Raw genomic sequence first — 16,704 nt, 5'->3', positions numbered from 1 at the left:
AGGCAGGCTCCTTGGTCGCGGCTTACTGGCTCCTTAGTTGCAGTACGTGGTCTCCTTAGTTGCAGCATGTGAACTCTTAGTTGTGGTATGCATGTGGGATCTAGTTCCCTGACCAAGGATCGGACCCGGGCCCCCTGCATTGGGAGTGCGGAGTCTTATCCACCGCGCCACCAGGGAAGTCCCCCTAGGGCAGCATTTCTTAAAGGCTCGGCAGGTCTTTCTAACATGTAGCCAAGGTTGTGAACCATTTCCAGAAGAACCTGAGAGTTTGCCGTTTACCACATCTGCCCTTCCTGGATTTGATGTCCTGTTTTGTTTCATTTCCATCCCCAGGTTGATGGGGAATGGCGGTGGGGTGGTAGGGTTGTACACAGATGGACACTGAATTATTCCCTTCAGAACATGGCCGAAGGGAAAGATGGCGAAGGACGGCCACGGTAGGAAGCCAGAGGGGTCTTGTTCAGCAGACTTTTCTTGTGAACCACCGTAATTCGGGATAGCTGCGGTTTGTGGTGCTTCTGGATGTTTATTTTTGGGTTTATTTTTGGGAGAGGAAGGAGTCAGCAGATTAAAACAAATAGACAGTTAGATGGTGGCTTTCCTTTGTAGCCTTTTTGATACCTGGAATTGGCGAATACCTTAGCAGGAACACAGGAGGTACTAGGTGCTGTCGGCAGCAGGAAAAACACGCAGCAGGCTTTTCTTCTCCTTAGTGAGTTTGTGGTTCTAGTTGGAGACTTGCTGCTTGGCAGGCTTCAGCCCTGGCATGGGGGGATTTCATCAGCATACACATTTTAAAAATATTAAATATGAATGCAGTTAGGCTGGGCATTCTCTCCAGTCTGACCCTAGGCCACACCACTCCCTAAAACCCACATTTTCATCTTTTTCTTCGTTTATATTTGCCCTCCTGGACCTTCCTGAGGACTGGAGAGAAACTAGATTGTAGTGGAAAAAAAAAAAAAATCATTTACTTAACAATCTGGACACCTTTTTCAGCTACCCTCCAGGGTTTTATTCTCTTTTGTTCCCTATTAGCAGTAATTTAAAAGGAAGTATTAACAACAGTAGCAAAAATCCCCATACCCATAACTAGCTGGAAAGAACTTATAACCAAGTGTTTTTATTTTACATAAGCATATTAGATACTCCAGAGGTAAAAAGGGATTGCTTTTGCTCAAAGCCATTAAAGTAAGTCTGCCCGAGGGAAAATTTGCTTCCTCTGAAAGAGGCAGATAGAGTTCGCTCTTGTTAGATCAAGGGGACCATGTGATTTTCTGTCCTATTCTTTACAGCTTCCGGTTTAGCAGGCAAGCACCTACTGGGGGAAAATGGGAAGGAATATAGTGAGCGTATCCTTATTTAGTCAGGTTAGAATGATAGATTCTCTCTCTCAATACAGAATTGTGTGATTGGACAAAGGCATGGGTTATTGTCTGATAGGAAATGGTGAGGAAGTCTAGACCAGAACTGGGAATAATTCAGAACATATCTTTCATTAATGAATTTCCTTGAATTATATGCTATATCCAAAGACTGTTTGGAACATCATGTTTTTGTTCACCAACCATTGAAGGAAATCCCTAATTTTCTTGCAGGGAAAATACTTTGAAATCCAGTTCAGTCCCGGTGGGGAACCAGATGGTGGAAAGATCTCCAACTTCCTTCTGGAAAAATCTAGGGTGGTGATGAGGAACCCCGGAGAGCGGAATTTTCACATATTTTACCAGGTTTTCCTTTATATTTTTTCTTTCCTACTTCCTTATTCCTTCTCCACATTTAAAATTTTCTTCTCTCAGTCCTCAGGCTTAGACAGTCTAGTCTGGCAAGCCCAGGAGTCTTTATTGCTGTAGGATGTGTAAGTCAGTGTGCAAAAGAATTGTGAGACTGCCCTTACCTGCAGGGACAATAAGTTCTAGTTGGCATGAGAAGACAAAAATTTCCCTAGAGTGAAATGATCAAGAAAGTGTTGACACACTTCAGAGCAAAAGTAGGAATGTTTTATTCTTTGCCAAATAGGAATTCACAAGGGGAGACTTGGCTGGGACGGTAAGGAGAGCCATTAAGGAGGCACAGGATAGCATGGAGGGGAGATTGACTCAGGCAAGTCAGGTGGCCTGAACAAAGCAGGGGTGGGAGGGAGAGGGGGGAGGCGGAGGGAGTGGGAAGGAGTAGGCTAATGTATGAGTCAGGCCCCAGCTGGTCTGCAAGGGCAGAGGTCTCCAAAAGGTGAACTGCTGGACAAAAGACTTGAAATAGACTTGGGATCTTTCATGCCAGGTCAAAAAATTTTGGCTTAGACTCTCAGAAGCCATGGAGAATTTGGTGCTAGAGCGGTATGCCGGATGCTTTGAACTTGTGTTCCAGGCTTCAGCAGTCATTTGCTTTGACTATTTTTAAAATGTTTTTAAGTATTTAAAAAATTTAATGATACCATACACAATTTTTTAATGTATGGATTTATGTATTAGTACTTCTATGGGGGATCCACGTTAGATTTTCTTTGAAGAGTTGGCCTGCAGTGGTTTTGGGGGGTTTTTTAATTTACTTTTTGTTATAGTTCGAAGATCATTGGATTTGAAGGCAGTTAAGCTGTGTTGGTAGCTCACATTCAGTCTTTTCAATTACATAGACATGTTAGGTGATGGCAAATAATTCTTCTGGTTGGCATCTGTTGGTTGAAAGCGTACATAAATGACCAAAAGCTTCTGTTAATTCAGTAATGTTTTTAATTATATTAGTCAAAGCAACATGTACAGATGTTTGAAAAGTAACTACATGCATCACACACATAGTGTATTATTTATTGAGCACCAGACAGAAGTTCATACTTATTTCCCAGACACCTTTTAATAAATGCCAGCCCCACGCCCCTCCAGATTCCTCTTCTTACAGGTTGGAAATCCTCAGATTAGAGACTGGGGAAGTGATGAGATCAGGGGAAGACAGAGTTCCAGATTCTGACATAGAAGTAATAGTCAAAGCTGTGAAATAGGTGAGACTCCTGTGGGAGTGAGTGTGGAGAGAAGAACCATGCCCATGTAGGACTTGGGGACCTGGGGACCACCTATAGGATGAGGAGGCATTGAGGAGCCAGGGAAGTAGTCAGAGGATGAAAGCCAAGGTCCTGCAGTGTCACCAAAGCCAGAGGGAGCTCGGTGGAGGGGAGTGTGGGCCAGGATCACATGTTCAGAGCTTTGGGGGGGAAGGATGGGGCAAGGCCCTGGGGATCAAGAAAGGCCGGTGGCTTCAGCCACTGGAAAGTAGCCATGAGGGTTATTTCATCAGAATGGCGATGGCGAGAAAGAATGCAGATGAGGAAGCAGGTTCTGTAGCTTGAAGGATCTCACAGAGGCAAGGAAAAGCTTCTAGAAAAGGCAAAGAGCAGCATGTGTTTGTAGATGGGAGAGAATTAAAGAAAGGGGTGTTTGAAGATTCAGGTGAGGGGAGCTACATACTGTAGGGAGAAGACTGAGAAAGAGGTGGGGGAAAGTTCTTCCTTAGACACCCCGCCCACTCACACCCCCCCCCCCAAAAAAAAAGAAAAAAACAAAGCCAGAAGGAAGAAAGGAAGAGAGTGGTGCAAAAAGATTTTGAGGAGATAGGGGGGAAAACTCAGGGAACCTGATGTCGTGAAATGACCTAGCACTTCTCGGTCACGGAGGTGAGTTTCCCTATTTTAAGCGTGTGGAGCCGGGATGACATGAGGAACTTGACCAGGATGGAGGAGTGTGGATGGGGGCTAACTCCCGCCGGCTGGGAGCCAGTGGTGTCTGGCACTGGCTTGCATGGGCTGTTCGCATCTCTCCCTTCAGGGACATTTCTTGGTAGTTTGAAATCAGTCATGGTAGGAGGATTCACACCATGAAAGTCAGCAAACTACAACTCTAGTCCCCACCCCCAGCTCAAGAATGGATTGTTGAACATTTTCCAGCACACCTAAAAGGGTCTTGCTCACAGCTAAGGCAAATACCAGAGATAGAACAGAAAGCCAAGAGACAGGACACCAGCATGGGGGACCTGAGGCTGTTCTTGAATATGCACCCTGCAGTGAGAAGCAGGGAGGGTCCAGCTGCACCTTAAAAAGCCATGTGCAAGTTGAGCAGGAACAAAGTAATTGTAATCTGGCTTGCTTTCTGCTTTTCCAAGGGATCTCACCAGTGTGACCGTGCAGTTCCCTTTATCGGACAAGGGAGAATTCTCAGCTCTTGCAGGTCTAATCAGAGTTAAGAATTAGAATTTGCAAAGATGATCTGGGGCTACTACACAGAGAGCAGATATGCTGAAGCCCCTCCACATTTTTGCGACCGGACCACCCATCCGTTTGGGAAGCAGGGATAGAGAGTCTCATCGCCTGGGCTCCGGGGGTGGTGGTGACAGGAACCGTGCGGTACCTTCGATTGCTTTCTGGGCCACTCCACGCACACGCCACTTTCTCTTGCTCCAGCTCATCGAGGGCGCCTCCGCAGAGCAGAAGCACAGCCTGGGCATCACCACCATGGATTATTATTACTACCTGAGCCTCTCGGGGTCCTTCACGGTGGATGGCATTGACGACAGGAAGGAGTTTCAGGAAACTCTGGTAAGTGCTGGCGCGGGGCAGCTCTTCCGACCGGGCGTTGCCTATGGCAGAAAGGGCAGGGGAGGTTAGCAAAGCAAAGAACAGCCCCGTATTCCCACCTCATGCTGCTGGAAGCACTCCATTTTCTGAAACACACTTGTAAACACCCTTAAATAGCCATGTGCCCAGTTGCTGGAGGACCACTTAATGATTTTAAATGGGTTAAAAAAAAAAAAAAATTCATCCTTACTCTGCTGCAGGTGCTCTGATTAACACATAAAAACTATTGTGGGTAATGCATTTACCATACCTGTTTGCCAACAGCTTATACAGTCATTGAGCCGTTTCCTTACAAAGGCAAAGCAAAGACTGCTCTTATGATCTTAATCAGGTTTAGAAATCTTAGAACACCTTCAGTCTCTTCTCCACCCACTTTCTCTTCCCCTCTGTATTTATAGGTCAGAAGGAGAGCCTCTACTCCATTCTCTTCACAATTTATGTATTTTATGGTACAAGGTATGAATCCAGGTAGATTTATTGAGGGTTCACGTCCTTGGGGAAACAACTTACTAAGTCAACCTAGAACTTTCTGAAGGTGAGCTGTTCACCCATTTAGCCTCAAAGAACTGCATCACCACTGCCCTTTGAGTCAGGTACCAGCCTGGCCCATCCCTCAGCCCAGATCCAGAACCAAGTGGGAGAACGGGCAGTTGGAGGTACAGTTGAGGGGAAGCTGACCTTTGTGCTTGTGTATCCCGGGTGCCAGGGAAGAAGATGGCATCATGGGGCCACGTGGTCTCAGAGGAGCTGGGAGAAAAAATGCAGATAGGCCTGCATTGGTCCTAGAGTACAGTTCTCTTAGGATACTGGTATCTAAGACTCAGGCATCTCGGCTCCTTTTATTGAATTTAATGGATCTCAGAAACAAGGCTGTGCTAATGATGCTTTTATTTGATTTTCCTGGAGATTTGTAAATCACGATCCTTTTGCAAGTACAATTTATTCTCAGCCCTGCCAGTGAAGAGGAAGATCTATGAGTATTGAGAGTGGCTGGAAAAGGGGCACTGGTGCCCTTAGAGGGAGAGGAGTGGCAACAAGGAGAAAACTAAGGGACGAAAACAGACTTGTTGACTGTGCAGTTGCCCCTCCATCTGAGTGTGTTTCCTCCAGAGCTCTCTTGCCCTTATTCCCGGAGGATTACACGTTCTCCATGTAAAGACTGAACTGCCTTTCCAGCACCATGTTGAGACTTGAATGTGTGAGAGGGCGTTGGTCAGTGAAGATGTCCTACAGGGACTTCCTGCTGCCATCGCAGACTAAGCCGAGTGTAGCTGCACACGCAGTTTGGCGTCTTTCTGATGTGCTTCCATAGCCGGGGACCGACTTGCCTGGATCGCTTCTCTCTTCTTTCCCAGCACGCGATGAACGTGATTGGGATCTTCGCGGAGGAGCAGACGCTGGTGCTGCAGATAGTGGCGGGAACTCTCCACCTGGGAAACATCAGCTTCAAGGAAGTTGGCAACTACGCGGCCGTGGAGAGTGAAGAGTGTGAGTGGTGTGGGCACCCGGTGGCCAAATGAGGGGACACAGTTGTTTAGTTCCGATCAGAAGTAACACACCGCTTTCCTTTGCTTTGGGTTTTTTTGGTAAGAGAGGCTGGGAACCCTTAGGTGTCCTGCTGTGGCAGAGCTTAACAGCCTCATGGGAGTCTGTGCCTCTTCTGTACACTCACACTATGGACCATTAATGAGATTGTTTCAGTTTATCATTAACTTTGGGGAAATCTGGCAGAATTTCACATATAGGTTTAAAAATAAAGTGATACTTTAATGAAGATTAGTAAGATTTGTCTCCTACTAAAAATCTTCTGTAACGGATCTTTAGGGTTGATATTCACCTAAAGGTTCTAAAGAGTATCATAGGCTATATATAAATAAGGAAAGCTCATGTTTATAAGTTGCCCCATGGGTTGGATTAGACCGGGCTTCTGAAAACAGGAAAAAAAAAAAAAAATGGACCCTGACTTTTGTGTTGACATTGCTGGTGACGACCTTTAATGGCCTCTCTGTAGCAGTCAGAGCCTGAAAACCTGAATGATCACTTCTACTCTTTGAGAAGAAAGCAGGTGCGAAAGAGGCACGTTACTAGTTCTGTGTGCTCCGCTGTGCCACAGCCGCCGTGGCATGTGACTTTAGCCTCTCAGGCATCAGTTGGCTTTCCAGGCTGCTCTCAGAACCCACACATCCTTTAACCACCCAGGGAGACGTTTCTTCCTTTCTCAGCATTCTTCAAAGATGGTAAATTTAGATGCCTAGTAATAAATAGTATCCTACTCATTGCTGACTGTGCAGTAAGGCTCTTTCCATTCCAAATAACGTTCTTTTTTATATTTTTGTTTTCTTTGGTGATAAAAGAGGGAAGTTCTGCCAACTTCTGATGTCTATCTGATAAAGAGAAACGTGAATTATGTTTACCAGGGAAGGGAGTGGGGTGGAAAACAATAAATACACAGGGTGTCCATAGGGTCTAGAAACACAACCTAATAACAATAATAACTGTGTTTCTAGACTTCATGTACTTTATCCTTCCCATTTAACAAATGCATGTATGTGTCCAGGAGGGTGATGAACACTTGCCTTTCAACGTTGATCTCTCCAATTTCTTGGTAGTTTTCTGTGGACGTAGACTGGAATTCTCTTGCCTTCTTGGATAGTACAGTCCTTTACTGCCTCTGTAGGCTGGAGAAAAATGTCATGACTCTGACACAGCAAGCATTTCCCTGGGTGCTTGAGCCAAGAAGTGGTTCATTACACATCAGTGTCCCGAGGAAGTAGCCTCCTCAGCCAACTGGGTGAAGCCCAGGATTGGCAACTGCCTATGAAATCCCCTGATTGGAAGTGGTGCAGGGATGGAGGTCAGAAAAGACTATGCTTGAAGCCAAAGAGGTCTAACAAGAAAAGTGTCCTCCTCCCAATCATTTTGTTTTCTTTCAGTTGGTAATACCTTAACATGGTTCAGGGGGCGTACACGATCAGAGTTATCACATCTACCCCTTTGCTAGTCGACTTCTTTCCCTCCCCCGAGGGAAACACTGTTTCCAATCTCTTGTATTCCTTTCAAGGGAATATTGTGTTCCTGAGAAACTACTCATAGCTGTTCTTTTTTCCCCACTCTTGTATGTTAATGGGAGCATGTAACATGTTCTACAGTTGCTTTTTCACTTCAGATTATATCTTGGAGATTATTCTGTATCAATTCATTAAGAAACGTCATCCTTCTTATAGCTGCATTAGCATTCCGTTGCCGGGCTATCCTGTAATTTATTGAACCAATCATCTGTTGATTGACATAAAGATGGTTTCACATCTTTTGCTCTTCTGATTACTTAAAATGAATAACCTGGTTTGTGTCATCTTTCTCATATTCAAGTTTATATATGGAATAGATTTGTAGAGGGAAGGGCTAGCCTATGTTTTTATGAAAGAAGAAAGCAGACTTTCCTTAGCTATTGTATTGTAGAAAAAATTGCTAAGACCCCCATCACAACTGGCCTACTGAAGCAAGATATTACATACAAATTAACCTAAGAACTTTGTTGAAGGAAATAAAAATACTGCTTAAATAACCACGGGAATAAATTGACAGTGCTCCTCCTTTGCCTCGTTATTAATGGGTTAGAAAGCACAGAACCTCAACACCCAAGACTGATAAACCACATTTACCTTGCCGTTTCTTTTAAATTTGTAACAGGGACTTTTGCTTTGCTACATCTTATCGGTTTCTCTATCTTCCCTATACGTCCCTATACTTAAATGGAAAAATTAAATCCAATTTTGCTTTACACTTGAGTGCAGTAATAGAAATCTATCCTCATTATCAAAACGTGCTAAAACATTACTTTCTAGCAGGTTCTTTTATGTCCTGCTTAACTCTTTAACTCTACCAGAGTTACATCAGCATTTTTAAATTAATCGATGCCTTCCCTTGCCCTCCTCCTCCTGACCCCACTCCCTCAGCCTCCGACCTTCCATACTGCCTCTCCTATCCAGCCACCCTTGCACACGCCCTCGTGGAAATTCACAGCCGGAAGGAAGTCAATATGAGTAGCCCTATAATTTCAGCACCAGGGCAGTCACTGAAGAAGACAAGAGGCCATAAAAGCTAGTACCTGAAAAACATGGCATGGATTTTTTGGAAAGCAAGTACTAGATTTCCTCTCTAGACTTCTTAGCTGTTTCCCTAAGCCTGTGGCTCTGATTCTTGGCCAAATTCCATGCCTTGTTTTTCAAGTGCCTGTGATCCTTCACTTATGCCGTCTTCTTTTCTACGGAAGAGGTAGGAGGCGTGGAAGGATATCATGTTTCCTTGTTAGTCCTGTCTGTTTTGTCTCAAGGACCCAAGAACTTAGTCCGTATTGTTTTATTTCTTTAGCTGTGGTCGTAAAGGTAATAGCATAAACTTTTCTACCACCCGTTTTAACCATGTCCCTATTTTAGCATGGTTGGGGGCTTGGGAGAAGCCCATATTTAATCTACATGCTATCTGCCTGGTGAGAGTGATATTATAGTTTCCCCTTAATGAAGGCCTCCTGGATGTCAGACACTTTGGTAAATGTCTCCTGAGTCTTGCTGCAGGCCTGCATGTGTCCAGTGTAATTCATGGGCGTCTTCTGTCCTCGTTCTGTGCAAGGTGATTTTCTTTTGGCAGAGGACACATCCAGATTCCTAAACATATGTGTTAACGGTAAAACTAAACTGAAAAAAATGGCCATTGGCAAATGAGTGCATTTAATTTTGTTCACATGCCCTTTGAAAAAGGAAACCCTCTACTTGTCATAGTGTTTCTGTGGAACAGTCCTATAGTTAATAAATACCTTGTTCTGGCATTACACTTTTTCAAAATGCATTCACTGACTTAATCTCTTTGGAAGGTATATACTGAGAAATGTCAGCCTGTTACATTCCAACACCATCTGTGAAATTCAAACAGATTATCCTTTATTGGGAGCCTTATGATTTTTGAGCATTATCATAAGGTCTTTAATAAATAAAATCCCTTTATCAGAGAATTTTGTCAAAGCTTTATGCAGAAAAAGAAAACTCATATTCAAGTTCAAAATTTTGATTTGTGTCCATGAACATCTTCCATTCATACTGGGAAAAAAAATCTGAGCATTCTTTCATGTGTAAGAATGTCATTCTTGTCATTTATTCACATTAGAGTATTTTGACCAAAAGTCAAGAAAATCTGTTCATATCATTAGCCCCCTCTTGGTGAGTTTCTTGACCTGAAACAATTTGCTGACCCATGAGAACCTCACCTTTTCAATCCAAACTGACCACAAGCTATGCCAACTACATGTCCTTAGGATTGGATGGGTGTTCTGTGATAAGAATACCACCTATCCCCTCCATCACTCTGTACACCATCCCAGGGAAATCAGGTAACACCCCTCTCTAGAAGTCATCCAGGCCTCCTTTGACTCCAACCCAAATATCCCCTACCATTCAGGCCCTCCACCATCGGAATTAATCCTAATCTTTTAATCACCTACCTTGACTTTCATCTCCAGCTGGTGCTACACACCTCAGCTGTGTCTCCCACATTCTCGCCTCCTTGCCTTTGCACGTTCCACTCCCCTCTCTCCCTCTTCTTTCTTCCTCTGCATCTGTACAAGTCCTGTTCATCCTTTGAGCCGCCACCCCCCAAATCTCACATCTTCCTTGACCACCCTGGCAAACAGTAATATCTTCCTGTTCTAAATTCCTCCAGGACTTTATTGTCTGTCTGTGCCACATACTCAGCTTTCTGTAGGCTTCTTTATTTGGTAAACTACCTTTGCCTCATCTAGATTGTCTTTAAGATTTCTTAAATATTTTATATCCTGTCCTCTCTCTTTAGTAACCCTACACGTGGTAAGCACTCAGTAACCATGTGATTTGTTATCTTCCTGAGCTTGATGGTATCAGGTGCTTCAAGCTGTTTGGGAATGATGATGCTATGAAAACACTGCACCAAAAAGGAAGAAAAACAATATTTGGAGCCAAGGAAATGTTTCTTGATTTAGTTCCTTCCGGGCTGTCTTGCTGCAAGCTTGGAAAGATGTCCATTTTAGGCATTTGGCTGTGATCTCAGTAGGGGGGATTGGTTTGCCATCCTTCTTGGATCCTGATTTGTATTATTGGAAGTCTCAGTCATCATAGGAATTGACTCATGTAATAGAACAATTGGGAAAAACGAAGTGGATGGATGTGTGTGGGAATGCTGATAAGCAGTCTTCATTAAGTGAAAGTTCTTGGGGGCCAATGACGATGTCTTGTACGCGTGCACACACACACAGGTGTCTCCATGTATTTGTGAGATGAATTGTTAAAATTCTGAAAGACAGTCATGTTTTATTTTGTTTCGTGTAGTTTTGGCTTTTCCTGCCTATCTCCTGGGGATCAACCAGGACCGGCTGAAAGAAAAGCTAACGAGCCGGCAGATGGACAGCAAGTGGGGAGGCAAGTCGGAGTCAATCCACGTGACCCTCAATGTGGAGCAGGCGTGTTACACCAGGGACGCGCTCGCCAAGGCCCTGCACTCTAGGGTCTTTGATTTCTTGGTAGATGTAAGTAAACACAGGTTGGCATTGTTGATGCTTCGTATTTTAGCATCATGTAAAGAGTGAAACTTCTCAGAGCTTTGTTTTCATGTTTTGCCTCATTCCTTGTAACCGTTACTTTACTCCTCCACTTTTTATCCTCACCCTGGGATCATTTTTCACTTTTCCACTTTTACTTCTAGCATTGTCCAGCAAGACTCTAATATGGTAATAGCTTCTTGTGGACAAAATGTTTAGTAAAGCCAGGACTACAGGCCAGAAAAAGAGGAGACCCATGGTCATGAATCCTTGAGCCTAAAGGTTTAGAATGTTGTATTTGTCATCTACTGCTATGTTACAAATTAACCCCAAACTTAGTGGCTTAAAACAGTAAGCATGTGTTCTTTCATAGTTTCTGTGGGCCAGGTATTTGGAAGTGACTTAGTTTGGTGGTTCTGATTCAAGGATGAGAGTGCAGTTAAGATGCTGATTAGAACTACAAGGCTTGGACTTCCCTGGTGGCGCAGTGGTTAAGGATCCACCTGCCAATGCAGGGGACACGGGTTTGATCCCTGGTCCGGGAAGATCCCACATGCCACGGAGCAACTAAGCCCGTGCGCCACAACTACTGAGCCTGCGCCCTAGAGCCCGCGAGCCACAACTACTGAAGCCCACATGCCTAGAGCCCGTGCTCTAGAGAAGAGAAGCCACCGCAGTGAGAAGCCCGCACACCACAATGAAGAGTAGCCTCTGCTCGCCACAACTAGAGAAAGCCCACACACAGCAACGAAGACCCGATGCAGCCAAAAAAAGAAAGAACTACAAGGCTTGACTAAGGTTGGAGAATCTGGTTCCAAGATGGTGCACTCATATGGCTGTTGGCAAGATGCCTCAGTTCCTTGCTACATGGACCTCTTTTCTGGGCTGCTTGAGTATCCTCCAGACATGGCAGTTGGTTTCCCCCAGAGTGAGTAGTCTAAGAGAGAGAGCAAGAAAGAAGCCACAAAGCTTTTAATGTCCTCATCTTGTCCTCAAATATTGCCACTGTGCCATCTTCTGTTCATTAGAAAAAGTCACTAAGTACAGTCCACAGTTAAGGGGAGGGGAATTAGGTTCCACTTTTTGGGGGGAAGAGTATCAGAGACTTTTTGGATATATTTTTAAAACTACCGTATACTTTTTAAATAATGGCATAACTGTATAGATATTATATATACATATTCATATAAATACATATTTATATATGTATACCACCTATGGATTCTGAAAATTAGTCTCTCAGCAGTGTAGAACTGCCAGTGATGGTCTATGTTAATCACTGTAGCTTCTAAATGGTAGAATAATAGTAGCAAGCACTTACATAGCATTTAGTATGTGGCAGATACTGTTCTAAGTATTTTAGAAAAAAATAACTTAATTTTTACAACAACCCTGTGACTTAGGTATTATTATCTCTATTTTACAGATAAGTTAACTGAGGCACAGAGAGTTTAAGGAACTTCCCCAAGGGCACACCACTATTAAGTGATAAACCTAGGAATTAAACCCAGGTAATTCGGCAGTGCTCCAGCTATTTCATTCCTCTGCCTTTTATATATTCAAGCCAGAAAGGACCTCAGGGGAACCCTAGTCAAGGGACAGCAGCCTGGCCATTAGATCCAAAAAGTCTGTGTTTGAGTCCAGGCAGCAACATCTATAAGGCTTAAAGTATGGTTGGGTGTGTTTAGGGTTGAGTAAGTCGGGGCAGGATAGGGTAATTATTCTGTGTACTACTTGTGGTTATTTTAAGGGTAAGATTGCTTGGGAAGGTCAGGGTCATACGAAACATTAGTCATGCTTTTACCTTGTCCAGGCCCCTCATTTTTACTGAGAAGGGAATCTTAGCCCTGAGTATTGGTGGTTTCACCCAAGGCCATTCAGCAAGAGGGTAGTGCCGAACTGGGATTAGAACCCACATCTCTTGTCTCTGTTCAGTGTACCTTCCAGTGCTGGCCTTCCCACCTTATTTCCTTTCTGTCTTCCCTTGATTTTTTGTGTGGTATAATGAGATAGATAAGCGATACTAATTGGAGCTGACATTTACTAAGCCCTGACTGTGTGCCAGGCACTGGGCTAAGTGCTATGTATCGTTACCCATTGGCTCATAAAAGATGAGTGTCATTTTCTTCACCTGGAAAACACCTCTGGTACTTAAAAATTCATCCACCCCCAGGAATTTTCCTCCTACATTCCTCCCTCCCCTGCAGTCCTCACCAACCCCCTCTCACCTCCACCTCCCCTCCTATCATTGTCTGTTCCATTGATCACACGTCTCTCCTCACAGGGGTCAAGAGCACAGATATAGTCATCATACTACTTAAATTTAATTCCAGGCCCTTCACCTTGTCCAGTGTTATCTTATGCATTATGATGTTATCACTGTTGTTAAGAGAATTGCAGTGAGAATTAGATGAAACAATACTTGGGAAGCCCTTAGCAAAGCCCGGCACAGGTGATTGTTGAATATGTGTAAGCTGCTTTTATTACCATCACTTTAATCCTAATTTATGGTATTACTATCCATAGTTGCCTCTGAGAATAGAGACTGTCTTCTTGACATTCCTGCCGTATTATGTTAGGTGATCATTAATTGACTACAGGGCATCCCTCATTTTATTGCACTTTGCAGATACTGTGTTTTTTTTTTACAAATTGAAAGTTTGTGGCAACTCTGTTGAACAAGTCTGTCGGTACCATTTTTCCTACAACATTTCGTGTCTCTGTGTCACGTTTTGATAACTCTCGCAATATTTCAAAGTTTTTCATTATTTGTGATGGTGCTCTGTGATCTTTGATGTTACTACTGTGACTTGCTAAAGGCTCAGAAGATAGCATTTTTTAGCAATAAAGTAATTTTTGATGAAAGTATGCACTTTTTTTAGATGTAATGCTATTGCACACTTAATAGACTACAGTATAGTGTAAACATAACTTTTATATGCACTGGGAAACCCCAAAATATGGTGTGACTCACTTTTTTTGATATTTGCCTTATTGCAGTGGTCTAGAGCCAAACCTGCAGTATCTCTGAAGTATGCCTGTACTGAATGGGGTCAATGGAAATAATATTTACAAATCTTGTAATATGGGTTCTTTTTGTGAAATAGGTTTTACTTCAATCACCCAAGATGATATTTTCTTCTCAATCTTAAGACTCCTTGAGAACAACTAGCTCTGCCAGAAATTAATGGTTTTCATCATTAAGCAAACTTTTTTTTTCCCTACCAGACTAGTTTTTATTAGATTCTGGTGGTTTCCTGAAGTACTTGACATTGCACTGAGACCTTTGTTAAGGGGCAATTCACCTGTCTTTTTGTCGTCCTCTGTTTCTAGTAACCAGGAGTATCTGCTTCCCTTCCCCCCATGCATGCCCCCTTTTTTTTTTTTTTTTTAATTATTAGCACCTTTAATTTTTATTTATTTATTTATTTATTTTGGCTGTGTTGGGTCTTCGTTTCTGTGCGAGGGCTTCCTCTAGTTGCGGCAAGCGGGGGCCACTCTTCATCATGCCCATTTTTAATATGAATGTACAAGGAATTACTTACCACGCCGGTTACTTTCTTCTAGTCCATCAACAAAGCAATGGAGAAGGACCACGAGGAATACAACATTGGCGTCCTAGACATCTATGGCTTTGAAATATTTCAGGTAAGACCAGTCTGAGTAGTTGGAGATGACGAAGGGTGATGCTTTTTGCCTGGCTTGCAAGAAAATAATTCTAGGCAATGGAAAAAAAAAAAACCCAACATGGCTCGTTTTTGCTTTTTTGAGTTCTTCATGTACCTTTACCAAATTAGTTTCTCCTAAATATAAACTATGCTGCTTTCTACTGATGCCTCCAACATTTCTGTTAAGCCTTTTCACTAAATCACTCAAGAAATGACTTTAAAATGATTTTGCAGAAACAATTACATGAAAGTAACATTTTCTTTTTTTTTTTTTTTTTTTTCCAGAAAAATGGCTTTGAACAGTTTTGTATCAATTTTGTTAATGAAAAATTACAGCAGATTTTTATTGAACTCACATTAAAGGCAGAACAGGTGAGCAGTCCCCCTTCCTTCATCTTGTTCTATTTCTAATTTGTTTTGTTTTAAAGGGTATAGATTCCTCTCTTTTGGTAATAGATTCAGATTTTAGTCTTGTATTAGGAAATGTACTTAATAGAGTCAGGCAGAAAAACCATATGCCACTGTGACATTTTAGTTTGAAGTATAAACACCATCTGCTACCTTTTCTTTCTTCTTTAAGTAAATGATGCTGTGAAGTTGGACTTAGGACTGGCTGTTTTTACTACTCTCTGACTCATTGACCAAGTAGAAATGGAAGCCTATTCCAACCCCAGCTGTCTATGGCATATACTGTGTTCCAAAGGAAAACTTGGTTTTCTCAGATTTGCTCTGCTCCCAATCTAACATAAAAATAAATGTGTCTTCTTTGTGACCACCTAGAGGGGTGGGAGAGGGAGGGTGGGAGGGAGGGAGATGCAAGAGGGAAGAGATATGGGGACATATGTATATGTATAACTGATTCACTTTGTTATAAAGCAGAAACTAACACACCATTGTAAAGCAATTATACTCCAATAAAGATGTTAAATAAATAAATAAATAAATAAATAAATGTGTCTTTAACAAAACTGGTATTTAAATTTTGACTTGAGGTAACTTGTCTTGCTTATACTACCTTCTGAAAGTCCAGGGCAAGTTCACTTTTATTCTGGTACCTACTGTTTGTCGATTTCTTGGGTCGCTGTAATAAGGTACCACAAACTGGATTGCTTAAAACAATAAAATTTTTTTCTCTCCCAGGTCAGGAGGCCAGAATTCAAAATCAAAATGTCACTAGGGTAACACTCATTCCAAAGGCTCTAGGAGAAAATCCTTCCTTGCCTTTTCCAGCTTGTGGTGGCTCCTGGCATTCCTTGTCTTGTGGCAGCATAACTTCAATCTCTGCCTCTGTCTTCACACGACCTTTTTCTGTCTGCATCCAAATCTCATTCTCTTTTCTCTTATAAAGACGCCAGTCATTGGATTTAGGGATCACCCTGAATCCACGATAATTTTATTTACGAGATTCCTAGCTAATTATACCTACAGACATCCTATTTCCTCACATTTTGAGGTTCTAGGTGGACACAAAATCTTGGGGGACACATTCAACCCATTACACATATCAAGGGCTGTTTGAGGAATGTTTATTCATGGACGTGTTCGTGCCTCTGCTTAGGAACCCCAGTGACCAATGGTTTTCACAGAAACCTCTGCCCTGGGATTCTTCCACTCCATCAGTGTAGCTAGAGCAAAACCATAAGGGAGGACATGGTAGGGACTGAGATGGGAGAAGAGGGCAGAGGCTAGATCACAGAGGAACTTTGTAGGGGATGGCAGATTTTAGAGTAAGTACAATGGGAAGCCATTGGAGAATTTTGACTAGAGAGTGACGCGAGCTGATTTGTGTTTGTTTTTGACCAGGTGGCTCTGGCTCTGTAGACCTACAGGTAGGGTGAGGCAGGGGAGGGCAA

At 42.9% G+C, this 16,704-nt stretch overlaps 1 protein-coding gene across 2 annotated transcripts in view; it reads left to right on the top strand.

Moving 5' to 3' along the window:
• The window catches only part of MYO1E (myosin IE), a 202,243-nt gene that overhangs the window by 125,686 nt on the left and 59,853 nt on the right, over window positions 1–16,704 (top strand). For both annotated transcript variants that reach the window (XM_068552626.1, XM_068552635.1), the window contains 6 exons: window positions 1,599–1,730; window positions 4,448–4,582; window positions 5,977–6,109; window positions 10,975–11,171; window positions 14,751–14,831; window positions 15,137–15,223. In XM_068552626.1, coding sequence (XP_068408727.1) covers window positions 1,599–1,730; window positions 4,448–4,582; window positions 5,977–6,109; window positions 10,975–11,171; window positions 14,751–14,831; window positions 15,137–15,223 — 765 coding nt within the window. The remainder of the gene's footprint in view (window positions 1–1,598; window positions 1,731–4,447; window positions 4,583–5,976; window positions 6,110–10,974; window positions 11,172–14,750; window positions 14,832–15,136; window positions 15,224–16,704) is intronic.

Source organism: Eschrichtius robustus, chromosome 1, assembly GCF_028021215.1.
Source record: "Eschrichtius robustus isolate mEscRob2 chromosome 1, mEscRob2.pri, whole genome shotgun sequence".
Taxonomy (NCBI): Eukaryota; Metazoa; Chordata; class Mammalia; order Artiodactyla; family Eschrichtiidae; genus Eschrichtius; species Eschrichtius robustus.
The sequence above is the reverse complement of the archived record's forward strand: the minus strand, read 5'-3'. Positions and strand labels throughout refer to the sequence as shown.